Consider the following 24,673-nt stretch of genomic DNA (forward strand, 5'->3'; position numbering starts at 1 on the left):
TTAGAAAGAGTGAGCGTTAACAACCTGAGTCAGACTCTCCCTCCTGTCCTTTCTGCTAATATTTATTAGCTTGCCCGTTTCAGTGTTAAAGACACAACATAGCTGAGCTCTGATTCAGGTTTCTTGGCAATAACCACCCAAAAGCATAACATTCCTCCTCCCAAGGTAGACAGAAGTCTGTGGGACTTCTTTGTCCCTGATGGAAACGGGGAAAGCAGCAGAGAAGCCATCCTGGCTGCCTTCCCATTCTTCCTTCTCTTCCCGTGAAAAAAGGGCTGGCAGCTCTTCCCATCGTGCCCTGCCTGAGGCCATCTCTCTCCTCAGACGCTTCCCTCTTATTGCCAGAGCACCCCTTGCCCCTGCCCAGCACGAAGGACAAGAAGACCACTTGCATGGGACGGTGTGGGGTTAGCAATTTCACTAGCTAGGAGGGTCTCCTATCTTACTAACCCAGCTTGCAGTACCTGAGCTTGTTCATGTTGGAGGAACCTTCCCTCTGGCTAGTCTATCCTATGCAGTAACAGTGGTGCGCTCGACACAGCATATCCTGGCAAAGAACTACACATTCGGGTTAGCTTCTTTTCTTATGCAGATGCAGGTTCATGCTCAACTGGCTTGTCTTTGCAATTAGCGATAGGACTAGAGAGAATGGCTTCAAGTAGCACCAGGGGAGGTTTAGGTTGGAAATGAGGAGACATTTCTTCTCAGAAAGAGCAGTCAGGCAGTGGGACGGGTTGCCCAGGGAGGTGGTGGCATCACCGTCCCTGGGGGTGTTCAAGGAAAGGTTGGATGTGGTGCTTAGGGACATGGTTTAGTGGGTGACATTGGTGGTAGGGGGATGGTTGGACCAGATGGTCTTGGAGGTCTTTTCCAACCTTAATGATTCTCTTATTCTTTGTAATCAGTTATGTGAGGTCAGTAATTCTTTTCTAGCAAGCTGAGTGCTGGTGATTCATTGCCAGCTTCAGTCGGTGTCTCTACTGACAGAGGACAGCAATATCTACAGAAGCACAGAAGCACTGAGCTTTGCTAAATCAATTTTGTATGAGAGGCAAGAGTTACTGAAAGGAAGAAATATTCTAGCATTTGACTACATGTGCTGGCTGCCACCATCAAACCTGTGCTTTCCAGGGCTTTCCCAAGGCAACACAGCCTGTCAAAGAAGCCCCAGAGAGACGAGGTTGGAAGCGAGCACCTGCTCCAGCTGACTGTCCTAAACACAGAGCAGCATCAGCAGTAGTGACCTGCTAGAGAGAAAAGGGAGCAGGGAATCTGGGGAAAGGGTAAGGAGGACAGGAGCCTGTCAGCTAAATATGGGTCGGTGTGAAAAGTCAGATCAAAACATCAAAGATAAAATGGCGACAAGTTTGAAGGATATCAGTAAAAAAAGACGGGGAAAAAAAGATTGAGATGATCAGGAAAGAGGGCAGGAAAGGACAGGATTTTACTGTTTTGATGATAAACTGGACTTTCTGACGTTAGCAGAAGTATGTCAGCAGAGGAGCTCGAAGGTTAGAATAAAATACACAAAGAAAACAGGCCATTTTAAATTACGCTGACACTTTCCGTGTCCTTATAGACAATGCTGTTTGATACTGTAACACTTTTCCTGTTCTGTGAGAATGATTTGCTGCATCCCATATCATTAGAGGCTTTGCCTGAATAAGCTCAGTTCGCTTATAAAAACTGAGTTATGAAAAAAGGGCAGTGTTGATTGACACCTCTGGAACAAACCACAGGGAAATACACGATGCTTGCATTGAGCAGTTTTCGGATGATATCATTCATACACCAACTCTACAACCCTACCGATATATCACTGCACCTCTGTCGTTATGACTATGGATTATGTAGGATGGCCTCTGCCTACACAGGGGACAGTGCTGCAAACCATTTTGGCTACTCTGTGCACACATATTTCACTTCCCCACATACACAGTGTGGGAAGTAAAGCTGTAGCTTGCTATTGAATCTCACTTCAATGCCTGTTACTAGCTTGTATATGTGCAACTATGTAAATAATTGTATATAACTAGTTTGCATGCCTTACTGCTGTACAGGTACAAAATTATTGCAGGGAAATGATCCTGTGGACTTATAGCTAATGGTCATATCCGTTCTGCACAAGGTGGAATGCAGACTCATTCTCCTTTTTGTTTTTCTGCTTGAATCCTAGAAGAAAATGGACCCCGTCTACTTGTGGTAGCAGAACAAGCCAAAATCTTCTCGCAGCGAGGTGGCAATGTCACACTGCCATGTAAATTTTACCACGAACACACATCAATAGCTGGCTCAGGAACCCACAAAATCCGGGTCAAGTGGACCAAACTCACCTCAGATTACCTCAAAGAAGTGGACGTCTTTGTTGCGATGGGACACCACAGAAAGAGCTATGGAAAGTACCAGGGCAGAGTGTTTCTGAGAGAAAGCAGTGAAAATGATGCCTCCCTTGTAATCACAAACATAATGCTGGAGGATTATGGAAGATATAAGTGTGAGGTGATTGAAGGATTAGAGGATGACACGGCAGTGGTAGCTCTGAATTTGGAAGGTAAGTAACGCCTGAATTATACCTAAATTTAGATTTGCGTGGTGTTAAGGAATACCTGCTTTTCCTCCTCATACTGCTGGTATTGTGCTATCAGCAATAGCGGCAAGCTGAGAAGTGGGATTCATTGTGCTCTGGGGACCTGGGCCTGACAGCCTCTAGCAGCTATCATAAATTAGAAGAACATTAGAACTTTTATAACTTACACTAGCCCACAGCATATTCAGCTCCCAGTGAGCCTAGTGCAAGGGGAGCCAAGAGAAAAAAAAATCAACCCCTGACCAAACACAGTATGAAGGACTCCATATGTTTTTAATTTGGTCCTGTAGTTTTACAGAAATTGCTACGTGTTTTTGCAGTAGACTTGGGCAAAATTATATTAAGAATTCCCCTAAAAGCCATTTTACAGAACTTTGGGACATTTTATATTAGCAAGCAGATAAAAATCTTCTTGCAACAGGGAAAATCCTAAAATAATTTTACAGAGACAATGGTTTTGTCTTTTTTCCAGCTTTATAATTGTATGAAATACATCTCTATATATCCTGCTAAGACAACTTTTATATGTAGACTGTAGTAGCCACTTCCCTCAGCAATATTCTTCTAAACAATACAGTACAAACCATTAGAAAAAATGGTGCAATGGATTGAAAAAGGACAAAAAAAAATCATCTTCATTTACTCTTATGAAATTCAGATAAATTTTATGAGATTCAGTGAAGGTAAATCTGCATTTGGCCTTTTTCCCCAACGCGCTCTGTAGTTCTCAGCAATAAACCACGAGTTGCTTGACATGTCTCCCTGTCCCCATTGCCCTTATACTTACCAACGTGTGTATCAGGCATTATGTGGTAGTTAGGGGGAAAAAAAATGGGAGGGAGGTGAAAAAAAAAAAAAAAAGAAGAAAAAAATATCAAAAGCAAGACCCATTAAATCAGTGAGGTATATGAATCTTTCACTGCAGGCTGTTGCACATTATGATGGTTGTTTACTTAATTCTCAATAAGACTGGTTCACTGTTGGTTGCAACCAAATAGATATCACGGGATGAGCTTACTTCTTTACATCCATTTTTTTCTTTCCTGGTTGGAGGCTGCTAATATCTTCCATTTCTGGGTACAGAAAGGCCCTGGCCCTACACAGTTTTCGTGCCAGCACAATATTCCTTTTAGATTGTTTTTCACCCCACATAATTGGTTCTTAATAAGAACATACACTGTTCTTTACAAATTTAGGAGATAAAGAAAATTGGTCATGTACACAGGTTAAGTTACCTAATACTCAGTGTTGAGTGAAGACAGAAATGAGTAGAAGGAAAAAGCATTTTACTTCATTCATGGCATAAGGCAATAACATTCTTCTGACAGGCTCCTCATGTCCCAGGTACATACCTCCATCATCCTTCGAGCTTGTTCAGGTAAATCACTGTGCATCTTGTTCCCAGTCATATACTGGGACTTCCCAGCATTTTATGGCATATTGATATCTTATGCCAATGTAATACAGTCAGAGCCAGTGTAAAATCTTTAAAATATTCATCGCACCACACATTTGGTACCTGTTCTGGTGCCACGTAGCATCGTGCCTTTGAAGTAACAGTTACATGGTTTTTGACGCTGCCCAGAGCTAAATGCTGAATTCACAAATGGGCTAATGAGCAGTACGAGGTTGCTCAGGTAGACATCTACATAGAATTGTAGAACAATAGGATGGTTTGGGTAGTAAGGGACGTGAAAGATCATCTAGTTCCAACCCCCCTGCCATGGCCAGGGACACCTCCCACCTGATCAGGTTGCCCAAAGCCCCATCCAGCCTGGCCTTGGGCACTGCCATGGGGCATCCACAGCTTCTCTGGGCAGCCTGGGCCTGGGCCTCACCGCCCTCAGAACAAAGACTTTCTTCTTTATAGCTAATCTAAATCTACCCTCTTTTGGTTTAAAGCCATTACTCCTTGTCCCATCACTACACAGATCCTGAAAAGCACATGAACAGAGACATCCCAGCCCTGACATCCCCAAGAGTTGTTAAGTCTCTTTTTTTGAAGACAAACCCCCAAGTTAGTCAGCAATAAGCACTGGAGAAATGGTATCTCTTGAACAAAATGGCAAGAAACAGATTTTCTATCTTTTTTACCATGACCATTTAGTGATAGAGCACCAGGTTATTGGATACAAGATCTAGGTTCTACCTCCCAACACACATCTTCTAGCCTACTGCATCTGCCTTTGAAGTATGCCAACTCCAGCCCATCTTCTCCAGTACCACCACTCCTTCCTGTTTCCTCCTGCCTCAAATCCAACATAAGGAAATTCATTGGATAGGATGGGCAAAGAGGTGTCATTTGTCTTTAGCCAAGTATGTTCCAATCTCTGTTCGAAGGAGAGTTCACACATTTTAATGAGTGTCTGGCTACCGTACAGAACAATGTCTTGTTTTAAAACTTTTGTCAGATATGGGTGTCAAATTGTTCATATCTGATATTATAGAGTGTCATTTCCTAATCAGACAGAAAATACTAATTTAGGAAACCTTATGGTAAAAGTTAACCTTTCAAGAGGTGAGATAAGAGTCTGAGTGTGTCAGATTGGAATAAAACAACTTAGTAATGATTAGGATAAATAAATCCAAGTCTAAGTTGTGTTGAAGTTTCATTCTAAAATCATAATGATTAAAGTGTACTTTATTTACAAGCGTATATTTACAATGGGCATAATGGATATACATAAGGGATGGAGTGTATCCCTCTTTTTGTGTGCCCCTGCACTCATCTTTCATCTCATCTGTAGGTTTATGCAGTGTTGGCTTTTATTGCTGTTTCATGCATTTGGTCAATGCAGACCAGAATAAGTTTAAAAAAAATCAAATTTATTAGATAAAATTTACTTTAGTCTTTGGACAACAATGGGAATATATTAGTCCATACTAACATCCTTCATCTGTTATAAGCAATAAGGTTAATCTCACACTAGGAAGGATCTGCATCAGTAGCCTGGTGTCCCGAGATGGTGGCCCTCAGGATGTTAGTTGGCAGCAAGACAAAACCATTTACACCCAGGAATGCCCGCTAGCAGCATAAAACAGCTGATCACTCCAGTGTGAGTTCACTGTACAAACAGCATCAATTTGGCTAGGTGAAAGCATGTAAATTTATCTATATGAAAATAGTTGACCTCTACCTCAATGGACCTTTTATCTTCTCTGAATGTGGTAAAACTTTATTCTTATTAGAAGTAAAGGCCTCCTAGCCTCCTAAATAAGCTATCCATAATAACTGGTTATTTTTAGCTGTGGAAAAAACAAACAAGCAAACAAACAACAACAACAACAACAAAGAAAAAAAACAGTGAAATTAGACTCCATCTGTATTTGTTACATACCTTGCACAACTTTTTTTGCATATTCTCTTTGTTATTATGAAAGAGAAAATCTTTCATAATATCCTTCATTCTTTTCCTTCCTTCCTTCCTTCCTTCCTTCCTTCCTTCCTTCCTTCCTTCCTTCCTTCCTTCCTTCCTTCCTTTTTTTTAAAAAAAGCACTTTTAAAAACAACCTTGTTATCATTATCATCCTGTTTGTGGACTTAGATGCAGGGTCTAAGGGCAGAAGTGTTGCACTGGGCACAGTGGATGGAAGAAGTGGCAGGAACTGAAGAGAGTGGGATGTATTTTATGTTAACCTTGTCACCAAAGCCATTTTCTCAATGAGCCGAACATGCCATGCTCCTGTGCATAAAATAAGGATCATGAGCTTTGTATTCTTTTTCAAATATTCTGAGAGTACCAAAAGCTGAACAAATTAAAGGGCCTCCTATGGAAGGTAGATGTTGTTGCCTGAGTCATAAGCAAAGAATGAATTCTCAGCTTATAGTAAATTTCCTTTATGTTGTTGTTTTACTGTTCTTCACTAAATTTTCTTTATGTCAGTGCTTTATTGTTTTTCTCTCTTATGAGCATGAGGCACTGTAGTGAATCTCTCTATACCAGGTTTGTGTGCTTTGGTTTCCTGGGGAGGTGAAAGCTCCAGTAGCACCCTTGCTCATATTGCTCAGGCACAGATCAAGTGTACTATTCCTTCATGGCACTGAGATTCATGGGCCAGGTGGTAGAGAAAGTGGAACAACGCTAAGCTGCCGAAGGCAGGTTTTTAATTTGTTAGGATTTTTTTTTATAGGTCCTGTCTTCAGGGATAGATGATAACTGAACACAGTAGCCTTGCAGTACAGGCTATAAAATAATTACTTGATACATTCAACAGTACCAGAAATATGCAGATCTAGATAAAGCTGTTAAAAATCTCTGTAGACTGTGCTTCTTGATAGAAATTAACACTTTGGGTGGCTTCACTTAAACCCCAAACTAGCAGGTTTTGTGATCTTGCTTGAAGGTATGTTAGCCTTTATGCCCAAGATGGGGTGGGAAAAAGAGCAGCATCTCCTTCCAAAACAGACTTTATAGCTCAAAAATAGATCAAACAAGTTCATGAGCTCCATATAAAAAAATCTTCCAAATTATTACAGAAATCATTTCTAGTCTAGTCCTCGTTTCTAATCAGATTTACCCTAATTTGTTTCTTTTGCATGTTGCTGTTATATTCACACACCAAAAGCTATTTAAAACATTCTTTGCATAACAATGTGTTGTTCTGTCTACAGTAAAACTGATGATATAAGGCACACCATTTGTAAGTGCTTAGAAGACAACAACATTTGTTGTAAAAGACAACAGTTCGGCAAGAATAAATTGTGTCAGACCATGTAATTCCTTCTGTGTCAGGACAACAGGTCTTTGCAGACACACATGTACTGCCACTACTGTGAGAAATGGTACTTCAAGGATGCAGCGAAGTAAAAGATCTAAATAGAGCAACAAAAAATTATCTGGAAATGGTGACCTGAAAGGAAAATGCTAAAATAATTAGGACTGAATAGCCTAAGGAGAGCAAAGAAAGACAACAGTCTTCAAATTTTGATAAAGGCTGTAGAAAATAAAAAGGAAATAAACTGCTCCAGGCCAGGCAATTCTAGTTGGTGTGCCTGTGTTGGTCAGAAGCAAGTGACCCTGCTGATAGCTTTGTGCAGGGGTGCTGTGGAATGGATGGACACCGCCTCAAGTGGCCCCGGTTTCATGGGGAGGCTGCTACCTCTTCACAGCTGGTGGCCCACCATGGAGCCTGTGCTGAATAGTCAAGACACTCAACAGGCAGAGGAGTGGAGATGGATTCTGAAGGAAAATGAGGGACTTACAGCTTCTCACAGAATTTTAGAAATCCAACGTGGAAAATTTTGCCTTCAAGTGCATGAACTTGCCAAAGTAAAACTGTACCCTACAGTATGGCATATAGCAAACCCTACTGTACCTGGTGTTTACACTGGCTACACGAAAACTTACTTTTCTGTTTAGGCTAGAACTCAAGGAAGCCCATTTCTTTACTCTGGCTTTAAAAAGACTTCTTTTTTTCTTTTTTCTTTTTTTTTTTTAATTTTTTTCCACATGCATTAACAGAGATTTTGTTCTATCTGTAAATACTCTTAAAACTGCTAATTGCGTATGGTACGAGCTTAATAGACACCCATAAATTGTTACAGGAGTTGTGCTTTCTAGGCTTATTTCCTCATCTTGCCTTGGATAACCATTACAGCTCCTTGCACTGTGAATGTCCCTATAGTGACTGGGTAACTACAAAGCATTTGTACTGAGTTTTAGGAATTACCTGCATGTAGGAATCTGAAATAGCTTGCAAAGGACACACAAATATCATGCTTTTTTCTACTCCTTATGTGAGCAGGACTGAGCTCTGCTTCTCTGATTATTTTCCTCTTATTAACCGAACATTTGGTTCTCACAGACCTCTTATAAATTCTCCCTCTGAAACAAATAGAGAAGAAAAATATTCCGTAATCAGGGAAAAGGTAGCAGTCAACACTTGTGCACAAAAGCACTTTTGACGTTGCTTTGCAAGACAGTTTCTCTTGTCCCTCTCTCTCCCTTCTCCTGGTTTCCCTTTCATAAACTATAATGAGAAGCACAGTAGCAGAGTTGTACACCTGAACTGAACGTAAGGCATCATGGAAATATGGGCTTGTGTACGGGGAGGATATGTTAAACCTCCACGTCTTGCCTTCTGATTTGGTACAAGTCCTAATTTCCATTACAAAAGTCGTTTTTGGGACTGTGATTGCATTGCCACAGGTACATACAGCAAGCTGGGTCAGATCCTTGCTGCTCACTGACAGGTGTGCTCTGTACTGAATCCATGTGTCTCAGGTCCATCCTCTAGCATGGGTTGTCCCACCGTGGGTGTAGGTCCTATTTCAGAGAAATGCAAGTCTGGGAGAGGAGCCACATGGTCAAGTCCATGCTCTAAGTTGATATTCCTCATTCAGGCTCCACAAGTATCTCAACAGCTTCCTCAGGGTGAGGAGCTGAATCACCAAGGTCGAGCTATGGGTTTCAGCTCCATCTTCCCACAAGCTGTGTGAGGGAACCACAGCTCTCTGGGTTTTAAAGAGGCTCCCTGCACAGACATGTTTTCTGGTAGATGGCTGGAAGTGCCTGACTGCATACAGATAGCATGTGAAGACTGCCAGCAGGACGTGCCTACAGAAAATGGGGGGATCAGCAGCTTTTGTTCATAGCGAGCTGGAGAGCGAGCCATACATAACAGGCTACAGTTATGTACAGTGTTTGGAATAACAAAACCATTCTTCCCCTGTGGAATATTATCTGGAGCTTTCATGTGACCAGCAATAAGTGTTAATTTCCAGCCATTTGAGGCGGGAAGTTTTCCTCTCCCTCCGTTTTCTGAGCCGAATTTGTTAAAATTTGGAAGTGGGTGTTCTGTCTGGTGGCAAAACACAGGGTTGGAGTCAGGGTTTTTGAGTTGGTCTGTAGTTTGGGAACAGAAACGAGCCTCCAGACAGCTTTTGTCCACTCGAGAACAGATGGGATGGATTATCTTCTGATGGTTTATAAGATCCAAGACCAAAGAAGATAGTGTGCAGTGAGGCTCAGAACTGCTAAACTGTACCAAAAGGAAGATGAATAGTAAGATCTAGCTATCAATTTAGTGTTAGTTTCATAGGGAAATGAAGAAGATAAAACAATATTAGCAACGATTCAAAATAATGCAAAGCTACACAAAGTACATATCGAGTCAATGGAGCTGTACAACATCACCAATGGCCACCCCCATCTGCAGGGTGAAATTAGTGCTAATCAGTTGCAGGCTTGTACTGCAGTTGAACCCAAACAAAAATCAGCTTCTATGCAGTCTACCCGAATATAGCCCAAAGCTAGTATTACAGTTTTGTGCCTATTTACGTTATTAAGACATTATGTCTTAAACTGTCAAGCTCGAGTACATTTGTAACAAATGAACATACATATTTAACCATCTAAAAAAAAGCTGATTTTAGAAATCTTAAGGAACCAAATCGGTTTGAACAGTTTCCAACAAATTGCAAGGTATATAAGTTTAGCTGTTCAGTTTCTACCATCCACCTCTAGTAGGGTTCTTTTTATGTGGACATGCAGATCAAGCACATATACTGGACAAGGAGTCAGTTGTCTGGGGAAGCATAGTTCTGGGAAGACAATAAGTATTGGATTTCTCATAAAGCAATAAAGCTTGGACTCCTCTGATGCTTGCTATATTTTTACCACAGTCATTTTTATTTCTATCCATTAACACCAAGGGAGAATTAATATATTTTTATTTTTATTTTTTGAAGGGGCAGGAGGGAGGAAGGAAAAACAAAGTTTGAGAAATCATGCCATAGCTACAGCTTCTTATTTATGAAGTTCTAGTTAGCAGCACATGAAGCGTTACAATTCATTCATGCTTTATAGTTCAGGACAACTAATAACTGAAAAGTACTTTAAAGAAAGATTTACAAAAGGAAAGAAAATCAGCAGACTCTCCAGTTAATTGCTGGAGGAGAACAAAATCTTGTTTGTTATTACCCTGCCAAGTTTACATTTGCATGCTTTATTTTCTTGGATCGAGTCACTGAAGTTTAGTAATAACAGAGATTTTATTTAACAAAAATAACACTGTTTGGATGATAGATGAGTGAGGGAGAGGAGAGGAGGGAAAGAAAGGAGACGATAAGATACCAGTGGAATAGACACCAAAGTGGGCCGAGTGCTCAAGAAGAAGAATGACTTCATTGCACGCTGACAGTCTTGCATGACTGTAATGTAATTTCAGTATCCTCTGCTACATTGCCCTGGAGATGAGGAACTTGTTACAGGGAGAATTCATCAGCGGGGAGAAAAGAAAAAGAGAGATGGATGTCTGTACCAGAGTTTAAAGTTTTTGGCTCATCCCCTAATGTGTTATCTTGTCTTCAGCCTCTCTGCATCCCACAGCACTCCGTTGTGCAGGGGTGTTTGAGAATAAACATTCTGAGCTGGATCTCCTCTGGTGACATTTTACTTCAGTTTATTATGAAGATTGGGCTGAAGCCAACTATAAAATTTAGATCTGAGTTAAGTTTCTAAACCCTGCCAAAGTTAGGGTGGTCTGATCCAAACTTTTGTTTCACGTCTCTTTCTTCTTTGTACTGTCTTTTATCAGAGCCACATGGGGAGGTGGTTCTTCAGCATTTTCTGAAACATCCTTCGTGCTTTGAGAAATAACTTTTAAATGCAGGTATACGTATATAAATATCCTGTGGAAAAGTCTATGAGATAAGTTCAATAACCGTGACTGAGTGTTGCTGCTGAAACTGGTCTGTAGCTACGTCCGCCGCCTCCGTGTGGACGTTCTCTGTCCCCAGGTCTCTGTGCCCTGCCTGTCTGCAGCTGCTCACCACTGATAAGCAGCAGGAAGGTCTGTGGTACTCCTCAGGGGTGGAAGGAGGCACTGGCAGGTCTGTGCTTCTTATCAAGTCTGTCTGGCATTGCTGCACGCTGGGTGCTGCATAGCTAAATGGTTTCCTCACCTAAATGAGGAAACCTGTTGTCTGCTCAAGGGACCCTGCTCCCCGATGCCCTCTGTGAGGAGCTCTGCCTCCTTGAGTGGTGAGGAACTGCCAAAAAGCAGCTGGAGAGTATCAGAAAGGACTCTCTAGAACCACATACAATTTCATGGATTTTATTTCCCTATAGATTTCCTATTTTAATATCTCAGGACCCTGATATTATATCCCCTACCAGACTAGCCTTGAAATGTTCTTTTTAAGCTGGGCATGAAATGCCTTCCTGTTCCTGGGACAATGTGAAATAGAATAAAAACAAACAAACAAAAATCCAACAGTCTTGAACTCTCAGGAAATCTTGGCAAGAGTCCAGGAAAAGAGCACAGCACTCTTATGTCAATCAGAACATTTTATTTTAACGTTCACATGCAAGAAGAAATAGTTCGTCTCCATGCTACAATTTCTTCTTTTTATGTGATTGCAAGAAAATCCCCAAATCCCAACCAGAAAAATAAGAAAGAAAGAAAGAAAGAAAGAAAGAAAGAAAGAAAAAGAAAGAAAAAGAAGAAATAGAATTAAGCTTTTTTTTTTTTTTTTAATATTTTTAAAGGGAAATTGATCTTGCAGCCAGTAAACTTGACTTTTCTGATGGGAAGCACTTAGTTACAAAATTTCTTCCAGCTCTTCTCGTCTTTAAGCACTCCTTGCATGCACGAGGGTGAGACCAGAGCAGGGACAGCAGAGCTGCTGGTGGGGCACACGTGCAGCCCTGGGGGGCTCCCCACTGGGTTACCTGGAGAGGAGCTAGGTGAGAAGGTGGCTGCATCCCCTTCTCAGACCACGCAGCTGATGTGCTGGCAGAGCATTTTTCCCAAGAAAAAAAACAATTTAGCAGTCAAACACATTATTGGGTTAACCTTTATTTCTTTCTGATGACTGGAAATGCTGCTTCTCCTTCTTGTGCTCTTTTGGTGTTGAAGATACTCAGCTAGCCCCCTCTCTGCCATTTCAGGTGTCGTATTCCCCTACTCTCCGCGGCTGGGTCGTTACAACCTGAACTTCCATGAGGCTCAGCAAGCCTGCCTGGACCAGGACTCCATCATCGCCTCCTTCGATCAGCTCTATGAGGCCTGGAGGTCCGGGCTGGACTGGTGTAATGCGGGCTGGCTCAGCGACGGCTCCGTGCAGTACCCCATCACCAAGCCCAGGGAGCCCTGTGGGGGGAAGAACACGGTGCCTGGCGTCAGGAATTATGGCTTCTGGGACAAGGATAAGAGCCGCTACGATGTGTTCTGCTTCACCTCAAACTTCAATGGTAAGAGCTGGGCTCGCTTCTACCTCGCAAGCAGCCATTTCAGAAAATAAAGCAATGCCGACAGCAGCAAAGGGCAGCAGATGACACTTAGCTGGCCAAAGTCTGCGTCAGCTTTGGGAAATGTTGCTGTTGAATTTACCAAGACATGCCCAGAGTAATGTTGTCTTTGCCACATGTTCACACAGATAATTTTTAAAACTTGGAGTCGTACTGGCAGTAGTTTCTAATATGTCCGCTTTCACCCCATTAGTATTAATGCAATAACTTTTTAATGCTGTTTGCCCAGGTTCTTTCAGCTACAGTGATGAAGAAATCAGTAATTCTTTTAATTGAACTTCCCCACTGAATTCAATTATAACTATGATGTTTTACAACTTAAATGTCACCAAAACAAAGTTCTGATTGCCACTTCATCTCTGGTGTTGTCTCAAGCAGCTCCAGCTCATACACCAAGTCTAATATGACTAATACTTCCTTATCAGTAAAGCTATTTCTGGCTCTTGTGCCTAATAATTTAGATTTCTAATCTTAGTACACTGTCAAAACCAAAATATGTTCGCTCTAGCTCTGAGCTTGGTTTGCTCTAAACCTTATTTTAGTGACTGCAAGGTTTCAACTGTTAGTAGTAGAACTGTTAGTAGGTGTGAAATGAGCTGATCTCAGCCTGCTATCATTTAATCTAGTGCCTGAAAAGGATTTACAAAGCATGGCTGTGAATGAGAGGGGCACTGCAAGTGAGCAGTGCAAAAGGAGTCTCCAATCTTCTGCAACATCATGCTCATGGGTAATTCCTGTTTGGCGTGCAGCCCCACCAGAGCAAGGAGCGCGGCCTTTTTTGTGTTGTGCTCAGATTGATTATTCACACTGAAGCATTTGTGCTCTACAGCACACAAAAAAATAAACATAAGCTTTGCTCTTAGAAGATAAGTTCTGTCCCACCCTCTCAGAAAAACAAAACAAAACAAAAACAAACAAACAAACAAAACAACTACAAAACAACAAATCCTGAAACCAACAATATCAAAAATGAGACTGGATGTACTCTGAAACAAATGTTTATCTAATTTTTATCATGCTACATCATTCCGTGAAATGCTGGCTCATATTTTTTCTTGCTCCACTGATTCAAGGTGAAATCTTGTATGAGCTCATTGTATGCAGATTTAAATTTGTAGTAATGAAATAGCACTAAGTAATAAAATGAACTAGGGGAAAAAATAAATTTGATAGCTGCGCCATTTAAAGTGCTTGCAGGGCAAACATTTGTGATCGCTGGTCACTAATGACCACCCCTTTCCATACTAGTAGCTCAACAGTATCTCTTATGGGAAGATAAAAATCATTTCTGAAAAAAAAAAAAAAGAGAAAAAGGTACTGATAGACAAATATTGTCTGTACACTAATATGGCAGGATAGAGAAGGAGGGAAGAGGAATGAGGTAAGGTGAGGACAAGGTATACAGGTGGCAAGGAGATCAAAGAAAGCAAAGATCCATTAAAATGGATCTCATGCTTGGGGAGTTGGTTAAACTGCCCTGCAAGACAGAATGCCACACAGCGACAGGATGATGTAAAGAGCTGAGCGCCAATTTCCCTGTCTCCCTGTAGCTCATCATGATACGAGTCCCTCAAGCTACCAGCAGAAAACCTCGACATACCCTCCTGTGTCCCTTCTATGTTCTCCACTGTTCATATCCCAAGCACACCTTAACATCCACAATAATCCCAGGAACCCTCCCAGAATGCCAGCTTCCTACTGGCAGCTCAGAAATTCAGATAGCTTATACATGCTTAACAATGTCATTAGTGTTCTCACTGTAAAGGGAAAAACCTTATAATAACCCTATTTGCCACCAGGTTGCAATTGCCAAAGATAGTGGCTATGGGCACTGAGCTGTTTCTGGAACACACAATGTTGATCCTCTCGGCTCAGGAACAGCCAAGGAAAATGAGAAGTGGTTAGGGCACCATGCATTTCCAACAGTGGCAGTGACTGCTGGAGTCTCCTGACAGTGTGAAACAGAGAAGCCTTCAGCTGTATGTGAGGGAGCTGGAAAAACGCCAGGGGCCCCAGGATCAGAGGCATGTAAGGCTAGCTCAAAAAAAAAAAAAAAAAAAAAACTCAAAGAGTGTCAGTTGTATGAGCTGCTGCTGTGAATAACGAGGGTGTGTGAGGTTTACATTGGGTTCTTTTTAGAGAAGGAAATCTCAAAAATACGTTATGATCTCAAGGAAGATTAAAAAAAAAAAAAAAGGAAAGAAAGCCTCAGTTTTAAATAGTTGAGGCTTGGGTTTTATGTGGAGAAGAAAGGTACACGATGACAAAATTACATTCACTCATTAAGGTGAAAAATGAAAATATAGTCTTCAATGCAGTGAGCTCCAGTCCAGATTCAGTGTTTTCACTCTGGATCTACTGGAGTCCCCCTGTGGTAAACTGAGTACACCAAGAAATAATGACAAAAATTTGTTTTGATGCTGTTAGAAATGAATTCTGCACTCATTCCTTTTAACTGCACAGTGAAATTGTTTCAGCAGAGTTCTTCTGCAATGCAGTATAAAATAATCTTAGTACTTTATGAAAATTACCCTCTACAGTGTCTTTTCTCAGAGTAGTTTAAGTGCAGTACTTGAGCATTTTGTTCTGCCTGTGTAACTGTGTCATTCAGGTCATTCACAGAGGATTTTTTTTTGTGTTTTGTGGCTGTGCAGGTAAAGTCAAACACCCCAAAATGGATCATCTGCTTTTTGAAAACTGTAGTACCAGCATTTTACCAGTTTATAGGAATATGTAATGATATATATAGAGAAAGAACTATACAAAGGGTAACATTATCATAATTCTGTCTATATGCTTACTGTTCAGAGTTCAAGAATAAGACCATACGGCTGTGGAGGAAAGATGGTCCTTTTCTGTACAAGTATTGCAGCAGGAATTCAAGTCCCACAGACCCAAAATGGCGTAGGACAAAGAATGTGTAATGATATAGCTGAGGGTTATTCTTTACTTAATTTCAAATGGTTTCTCAATGGGAGCAGTGAGTCTCTCAAAGAAAAACCATGGAAATCTCTGACACTGGAAAGTGTTAGGCAAGCTAAATATAGAACCATAGAATCACAGAATATCCCGAGTTGGAAGGGACCCATAAGGATCATCAAGTCCAACTCCTGGCACCGCACAGGTCTACCCAAAATTTTAGACCATGTGTCTAAGTGCACAGTCCAATCGCTTCTTAAATTCAGACAGGCTTGGTGCAGCGACTGCTTCACTGGGGAGCCTGTTCCAGTGTGCGACCACCCTCTCGGTGAAGAACCTCTTCCTGATGTCCAGCCTAAACTTCCCCTGCCTCAGCTTAATACCGTTCCCACGGGTCCTGTCACTGGTGATAACGGAGAATAGGTCACCTGCCTCTCCACTCCCCCTCGCGAGGAAGTTGTAGACTGTGATGAGGTCCCCCCTCAGCCTCCTCTTCTCCAGGCTGAACAGGCCCAGTGACCTCAGCCGCTCCTCATATGTCTTCCCCTCTAGGTCCTTCACCATCTTCGTCGCCCTTCTCTGGACACTCGCCAACAGTTTTACATCCTTTTTGTACTGTGGTGCCCAGAACTGCACACAGTACTCGAGGTGAGGCCGCACCAGCACAGAGTAGAGCAGGACAATCTCCTCCCTCGACTGACTGGCGATGCCGTGCTTGATGCATCCCAGGATACGGTTGGCCCTCCTGGCTGCCAGGGCACACTGCTGGCTCATATTCAACTTGCTGTCAACCACAACCCCCAGATCCCTCTCTGCAGGGCTGCTCTCCAGCATCTCGTTGCCCAGTCTGTACGTATAGCCAGGGTTGCCCCGTTATAGCCAGGGTTGCCCCGATAGACATATCTATCAACTCCTTTATAATTAAACACTTTCAAACAAAAAAGGGTATAACTAGGGCTTGTGTCACACTTTCAGCTCATTAACGTGCATTTTGTTATGTACTTTGCACACAGAACTGCAGTGCATAACTGATTTGCTATCAGCTCTAGCAAAATCAGGTAAAAATCTCTTATGTTAACAAAATTAAAAATACAAAGAATTAATTTTAGGGATCATGTTGAAAATGCAGCTGTGAACCACCTGTTTACTTCAGTAATGCAGGTGATAAACTACCCACCACCATTTACAGGGGAGGAAGTGGTAGAAGGTCTTTTCTCAATAATGCATGCTGACCATTCCAGATAAGCAGAGCACTTGATCTCTGGGAACACGTAGCTGTTGCTCTAAAAAGGGGAACAAAACTATGCAAAGTGAAATTATGTGCCCTTTCCTGAAAGCGGGTGCACTAGAGTCAGGGGGGAGGTCTTGAAGAGGTTTTTCAAAAATCGTTCCCACCTCTTTAATGCGGTGGTTTAAAATCAGTCACCGGAGTTGATCACTGTATTTTGGCATGCTTACTGCGACCTTATTTTTGAAGGAATTTATTTTCAATATGTTCAGCTTTGGAGAACAATGGCCTCGGCCAGCCGGTTTCTGTGGCTGTGAGGTGTCCTGAGCTGTACAGGTCTGTGGAGCAGATGGTACGGCCGACAAGTTGTGCTGCCAGCTGGGAATGCCCCTCGCTGCCATTTAAAACCATGCATTTACTCTTTGCACAGCGAAACAATTCAACCCGTTTCTTCATAAGCTTTTCAGCCTGCATGCAGACTGCTGACTTCAAGGGGCATCCCATGCCCTGCATCAGTCTTAGGGCTCAGCCCCAACCCTTAGGTATTCGATGACTAGCTGTGGATGAAGGCATCCTCCCTGAGCACACAGGCATCTCTTTGTTAGCTCTTTCGCACAGAACATAACAGGTGGGGTGGTGCTGCCTTTTGGTGCCTCTGAGTGTGCTGTCCCACTTTGTCTACACCCAATTTTGATTAAAAAAACCTTCGCCTCAAAACACCCCATTTAGAGCTGAGATTGGAAGGAATCTTCCCTGGCAATGCATCCCTCAGGCTCCCGCAGTCACAGGATGTAGATATTTAGGTCAAGTGCTCAGGTTTTCCTCTTTAGGCCGTTCCGTTACATGCAAAAGCTTAAAATGGCTGTAATAAATGGAGTTTGATTAGGTTTGTATAAAACCCCTGCCCTTTGATTTGGAGTGAGAAGTCAAGCCAAGCACACTCATCCTCTGTGGGAGTGACCTAACTACCAGCTATTAATGAGAGACAGAGGGTTAATGCCCCCCCTCCCCTTCCATCCTTCCACATGAATTAATGAAAACTAAGATTGAGCAGTTGCCATTTAGGAGGCCTTCTAACCTATTGGCAGGGAAAAAAAAACACAGCAAATCTGCACTCAGTTTACTGACAGTGTTTTATTTAATCAGATGTTCTGGATGCACGTTCCACCCTTGTGGGGCTTGCTATTAAAGTTCTCCTATTTAGGGAAGGGGCAGAGTATAGGAGTTTTTATTATTGATGTCATATGTCAAAAGCCTGACCTTACTGCAAATCCCTAGGAAATTACATTCCACTGACATATGGTTTGAAGAGCAACTAATAAGCTAGGTGAAGTTTACATACTATCAGTCCAAATCCCTGTTCCCTTAAGTCTGAAATCCTATTTGCTTTGGGGAAACCTCTTAATAACCTAGTAAGAACAGGTTTCCACTTAATAAACATTTTTCTTCAGCAACACCCTGGAAATGCTGTCAACTTGCTGAGCTGGAGTCAACCAAGCATTTTACAAAGGTGTGGATAATCTGCTCTCAACAGTTTTCTGTGAAAACACTGTAGATATTGTTTCTGACAACAGTGAAATTGTTTAAAAGGTTCTTCTCCACTACAGCCACAATGTAAATGCTTTTTTTTTAATGATTCCTGTCACAGTATGAAATTTCAAACCTTCACACAAAGCTAATTGAATTATCTTTATATTTTCATCTGACCTGACATTTCTTCACTTGAAAAAAGAAAAAAAACTAAGTGTTTTTTTGCTGGGATCTAGAGCTGATGTAACTCTTCTTCTTTCCCATTGGTCTTCCTTTACCAAGAAAGTAATCTGTGCAGGATACAGTTTGTTTTTAACTGTATATTAAGAGGAAGAAAATGGATATTATTTCAGAGTACATAATTTCGAAGCTGAGATAGTGCTTGCCCCACATGAATGAATTGATTTGTTTCTTAGCCAAATTCTCCCTTTTACAGAACAATCAGATTGAAAATGTTGTGAATTTATTTGGAAATTTGATAAATAAACTTAAGTATAATGAGTGAAATGCTAACAATGAATTTATATTGCTTTGATAAGTGAAATTAATGTTGGTATTATTGCTGCTCTTGGATTAATACAGGGGACTTCCTGTTTGAATGTTACTTGCTGGCATATGTTTTCATTACCTTGAGACAGAGTCACATTTTTCTTAGTAGCACTATCAGTTCAATGCCATCATAAGGCAAGGATATGTCCTTTGATGCCTAAACAGAAACAGAGTTGCAGAACTGCTGTGAATGTTTGTGATGCTGCTAATGAAGACTTATGGCAGGCATGGTTTTGATCTGCCAGAGCTTCAAACCCTGCTTCTGAGCAGCTGTGCAATTTTCCTCTTTCTTAGAGGAAAAAAAAAAAAAAAAGTTTAAGTTGTGCTTGTACTTAATCAGAAACAAGGTCACTGCCTTGTTAGAGAGTAAAACTGCATGTGTTAGCTGCAGCCACCCTCACCCAAGTGCTATCAGTGGCCAAATCTTGCTATGTCATGCTGCTCAGAAGAAAACTCACAAGGGCTTTAATCTTATGTTGAGAGCATGATGTAAAATTACACTGCTTCGGACATTTCACTAATTTCCTTTCTCTACTGCTAAGATGCAGCTGTATGAGGTCTGCTTTGCCTGAGATCTGTGGGATCCTCGGGCATTTTACTGGATTGTCACTGGCACCTTGCTGGTAAATGCATCTGGCACCTTAACGTTAGGTGCAGAGCAAGCACCTGGTTGAAAACCAGGTTATCTGCCAGCATCCCTCTTCCCCACCTTTTTTCTTCCTGTTATTATACCTCTACATCCAGAGAAGGAAAATACATTACAACGGGTCAGTTAGCACTGGATGCCAGTGAGGGTGGAGATGCCATGCCATGCTAAGTTAGCAGAAATTAGTATAATGCTATATGTTTGTTTAGATTGTCCTTCTCTGCCTGCTGTATTTTTTCTCCCACTCCCAATATTTATCAATTCACTACAGAAAAACTTAAAACCTTATTCACGGCACAACAACTGACTTTCAGAGTCCCAAATCAGCCACTGTTTGGCCTGATTCTGCAGTGGGACATCCCCATTTCTACTCAAAACCTACCTTGATAATATCGCGTCATGCCACTTAAGACTCTCTTCTTTCTCTTGCTAGGTCGTTTTTACTACCTAATACACCCGACCAAGCTGACCTATGATGAGGCTGTGCAGGCCTGCTTGAAGGACGGCGCTCAGATCGCCAAAGTTGGCCAGATATTTGCTGCCTGGAAGCTCCTGGGATATGACCGTTGTGACGCCGGCTGGCTGGCGGACGGCAGCGTCCGCTACCCGATCTCCAGACCAAGGAAACGCTGCAGCCCTAATGAAGCCGCTGTTCGCTTTGTAGGCTTCCCCGATAAAAAGCACAAGCTGTATGGTGTCTACTGTTTCAGAGCGTACAACTGAAAATACCTAGAGCACACTAGATTTAAATTCATTAAGAACATGTGAAAGATTTCTTTTCGATACGAACTCATGCAAGTTACCAAAACTGTGATAAACCTTTCTTACTGTAAAGAGTGATTTTCATAAACCCAACCCATTAATTTGTTTTTGGTTTTGCTTTAATATTTTTGTAAAAGTATCATTCCATAGATATTTTAAATTAATATAATTTAAAGGAAGCTCTAGGTAAGGAATTTTTAGAGCCAAAATCTTTAAGCTACATCATCCCAACAAAATATAATTTTCATGATTGGGGCATGCAATAGAGCTTGAGAATTGCTAGGACACAATTATGGAATGTAAGGCTACTCAAAGCAGAAGCTTTTAAAAGCACAAATTTTACATATTTATACCAGTTTGAGATACACTGCAAATTGATTATATCTGGAGTTTTGAAATAAGATAATGTTTTTGTTTATAGGGGGTCAGTAAGGTTTTGCAAAAAAAGAAAAAAAAAGAAAAAAAAAAGCCAACACAATAACCACAGCAAGCCAGATGATTGGAAAAGACTGTTTTCACATGGGAATGACATACAGTTTAATAAAAGCAGCTAAAACAGTCCACAAAAATAAGATTTGTTTGAGAGTTGAACCCTGTCTTTCTGAAAAATAGGTTTATGATCCAATGCATATGAACAAGCACAATTAGTTCTGAACATTTCAATTGTGTTTTTATTATGTATAAATCATTGATGAAGGAGTGAATAATTAATTAATGAGAAAACCCTATTTTCTTCTTAACTCAAATTAAAGATGCCTGAGAAGTATTGTGTTACCTTTGAGTAGCTTTACTGAGTTATTTTTAAACTCTTAGGCCGTTTGCTGAGCAGTATATAGCATCTACTCAGGGCAGTTGTATAAATGAACTGCTGGACAGAAAAATTATAAACTTTAGCAGCTTGACTTTACATTAGCTTTTGAAATATTATTGTCTTAATGAAAGAATACTAGAATATTTAGATTTCTTAGCTATTTACACATCACAAGAAATAAAAATCAGAAAAAAAATGATTAAGTCTTAGAACAAGATTATTAAATAAAATCTGAAATCAGCTATTAATGTTTAGAAGAGAAAAATACTTTATTTCCTTGCATCTCATATGTATCTAAAATACATCTGCTTTTTAAACTATCAGTGAAAAAAAATAGTATCACTGGCCCTGAATTATTTAGTTAATCCTCCTTAGAGTTAGCAGAAATAAGTACTGAAATACGTTTTTTTCTCTAAATCTGCAGTGGTCTAGGTGGAAGATGTTTACCTATATCTGCCAGTGTCAGAGATAAACATGCACTGTGCATGGTGCCTAGGATTTTCAGAGCTGCCTAAAGTACTAGGTCTTCCCTTAATGCCAATTTGAAGGAATTTGGATTCCTGATGCAAACCCATTTTGGATGCAGCAATTCTTGGTGCTCATCTTCGGATACCTTAATGCAACCAGTTTTTCAGAGAGTGGGTGCTCAAGGCTTTCTGAAAATTTACTCCACTTATGCTGTCTCAAGCTGGATATCCAAAAAACAGAGGCCACTGATAAAAAAAAATAAAAATAAAAATCTTGGTCTGGAGTAATCTCTTAGGCGGTTTTGAAGTTCTCTATCCAGTGTTGGTTCTACCACTTAAAAATGTAGAACTCTTTTCCTACTCTACGCTTACTGACTATGAAGATTTCAGAGGACCAATATTTGTATTTTGCAAAGTTTTGTAGCTTCCCATAGTTTCCGTATCTAAATGAGATATGGTGGTATTATCCAAGTAGAACACAACTGGTAGGCTTTTGTGAACGGTTTAGTTATTTTCCCATGGACATGGCTATATAAATCTGATTCCCAATGTGGTGGTGGTCCTGTTTTAAAAATCTGTGAACAAACCAGGAACAGTACGTGGTAAGACTGGAGCATAGAGATACCAAGGTATGAGTCGTATTGTACTGGAGTTCATTCCCATTAAGCTCAGAGGCAACTCTCCATCCTCTTTACTGACATACTGACAGTATGAGTGTTTGCTCATACTACACAGATGAACCAATCTTGGTGCCAAACCACCCCCTCCCCTTTTTTGTTCAAGTTGGAAGTTGATTTTTTTTGAAAATCTATCATTTAGATATAAATTGAGAGATATTATAGGCCAGGCCCCTATACCCATGTAATTTTTACACATTTTTAAAATCAGTGTCCATTTCACACATTTTCTCAAGCCATTCAGAATATTTTCCAAACACTTGGGAGAAAAATAAACAGGAATGAAAGTAGAAATAAAATATATATATATATATTTGTGCAGGAGAAAGAATAGGGTGTGCAGACTGTACTGTGACCAATAAGAATACATGTTGTCCCCTGTCCAACCTTCAGAAGTACAGAAAAAGAAGTAGATAGTATCTCTGGAGCTTGGGCAGGGAGGTTGTGGGATGAGAAAGACCATAGGGAATATCCCAGAATGGTTGTTACTCCAGCTAGATCCAGTCTTGCTGTAAAGTGGGAAGCCCTTCATGCAGCTGGCTCTAACCTCCCCAGAGATCTGGAGGAGGCTGCATGGTTTTCCTATTACACAGCAGTTAAGAGACCCTCATGGAATCTCTTTTTTTTTTTTTTTTATTATTATTGTCTTTTTTTTCTCCTTTTTCTTTTTTTTTTTTTCTTTTACCTCTCCAGGGAAACCCTTCACAGGGTTTCACCCAGACACATTTTTCTTGCAGGATTGGGGATTATTATGTGCCTGCATAAAAATGTAGTCCTCCAACCCACTCGTGGGGCTGGCTAAAGTGCCCTCACTGCTAGACCAAAGGCACTGCAGGAAAGGCGAATTCAGCCTTTCGTCAACTTTGCAACATGCTGGGGATGGCTGGTCAGGTCCTAAATCACAGCAATCTCAGGCTTGCTCTTGCTTATGCTTTCTGCGCCCGCATCTCGGGGCTGCCGCTGTGACAGCCCGGGCGTAGCGTATCGCCCTGCTTTGTGCATCACCTGTGCCGGTGGCCGAGGGGGTTTCGTACCACGCACGTGTCCCCTCGGCTCTGGGGATCGCCCCACGGCTCCAGTCTGGCAGCACGGCGAGGCCATGGCACAAGAAGGAACAAGTGGCCCTCGGCTGCCGTGTGAGCACAAGCGGCAAAATGTTATCGCTCAGCTGTAGCTGCAAGTTCGCACTGAAGATAAATGCTTGCTAGGAATCAAATGCTCATGTAATGGAGTCTCAGTTTGTGAATTTACATTCGTCATGTTACTTACAAAAAGCCCAGTAGTCTAACTTGGGATCAAGCTAGTTTTAGATCAGTATATTGATATGCAATATTATATATTATTATAACAGATAAAGTTAATGGGATAGCGTGATGAAAATATGTTTGTATGAAAATATAATTAGCTCTAATGTAAGCAGGTTTAAAAAACATAAAGTGTATGATTACATGCTAAATGGGCACAAATGGGCAAAAAGACATGAATTCTATTTATTTTTACAGCTACTGACTCCATTTCCTTTTATAATGTCAAATGTCAGGATGTTTTCTTATTTTTGAATAAGCTAGCTAGGTGCTTAAAAAACCTTAAAAAGCAGCTTAAGAACTGGATAAAAGTCTGTGCTGTTTTCTGTTGGTCGGAGAAAATTCTGTCATTAGAATCAATTCATGTTCTCTGTCATTATCTTGTATTTCACAATGCATCTGTATTTTAATGCCCATGAATGACAACAATTAAATCATGTTGTTCTTTTCAATATGATGATTTCTTCTTATTGACTGGATGCTCTTCTACTTCTTTCCCAGAAAAGACAAAAAGGAATGGAAAAGATCAAAGTATGAAAATACTTTGACATAGTAAACATAGTAAACAAAGCAATTACCAGTCAAGGGGAAAAAAGAATAAGAGAGAGAGAGAGAGAGAGAGAGAGAGAGAGAAAGAAAAGAAAGGAAAGAAAGGAAGAAAGGAAGGAAGGAAGGAAGAGAGAGAGAGAGAGAAAGAAAGAAAAAAGAAAGAAAGAAAGAAAAAGAAAGAGAAAAGGAAGGAAGGAAGGAAGAGAGAGAGAAAGAAAGGAAAGAAAGAAAGAAAAAGAAAGAAAGAAAGAAAGAAAGAAAGAAAGAAAGAAAGAAAGAAAGAAAGAAAGAAAGAAAGAAAGAAAGAAAGAAAGAAAAGAAAGGAAAGAAAGAAAGAAAGAAAGAAAGAAAGAAAGAAAGAAAGAGAAAGAAAGAAAAAGAAAGAAAGAAA

General features: G+C 40.9%; 1 protein-coding gene across 5 annotated transcripts in view; it reads left to right on the top strand.

The window, feature by feature from the left end:
• Positions 1–24,185, top strand: part of HAPLN1 (hyaluronan and proteoglycan link protein 1) — a 63,749-nt gene extending 39,564 nt beyond the window's left edge. For 4 of the 5 annotated variants that reach the window (XM_066988205.1, XM_066988206.1, XM_013191771.3 and 1 more), the window contains 3 exons: positions 2,177–2,551; positions 12,481–12,783; positions 20,146–24,185. In XM_066988205.1, coding sequence (XP_066844306.1) covers positions 2,177–2,551; positions 12,481–12,783; positions 20,146–20,435 — 968 coding nt within the window. In that variant the 3' untranslated portion in view covers positions 20,436–24,185. The remainder of the gene's footprint in view (positions 1–2,176; positions 2,552–12,480; positions 12,784–20,145) is intronic. The other variant, XM_066988207.1, reaches the window with a different exon arrangement.
• Positions 24,186–24,673: the final 488 nt, after the last annotated feature.

This window comes from Anser cygnoides, chromosome Z (assembly GCF_040182565.1).
Source record: "Anser cygnoides isolate HZ-2024a breed goose chromosome Z, Taihu_goose_T2T_genome, whole genome shotgun sequence".
NCBI classification, from domain to species: Eukaryota; Metazoa; Chordata; class Aves; order Anseriformes; family Anatidae; genus Anser; species Anser cygnoides.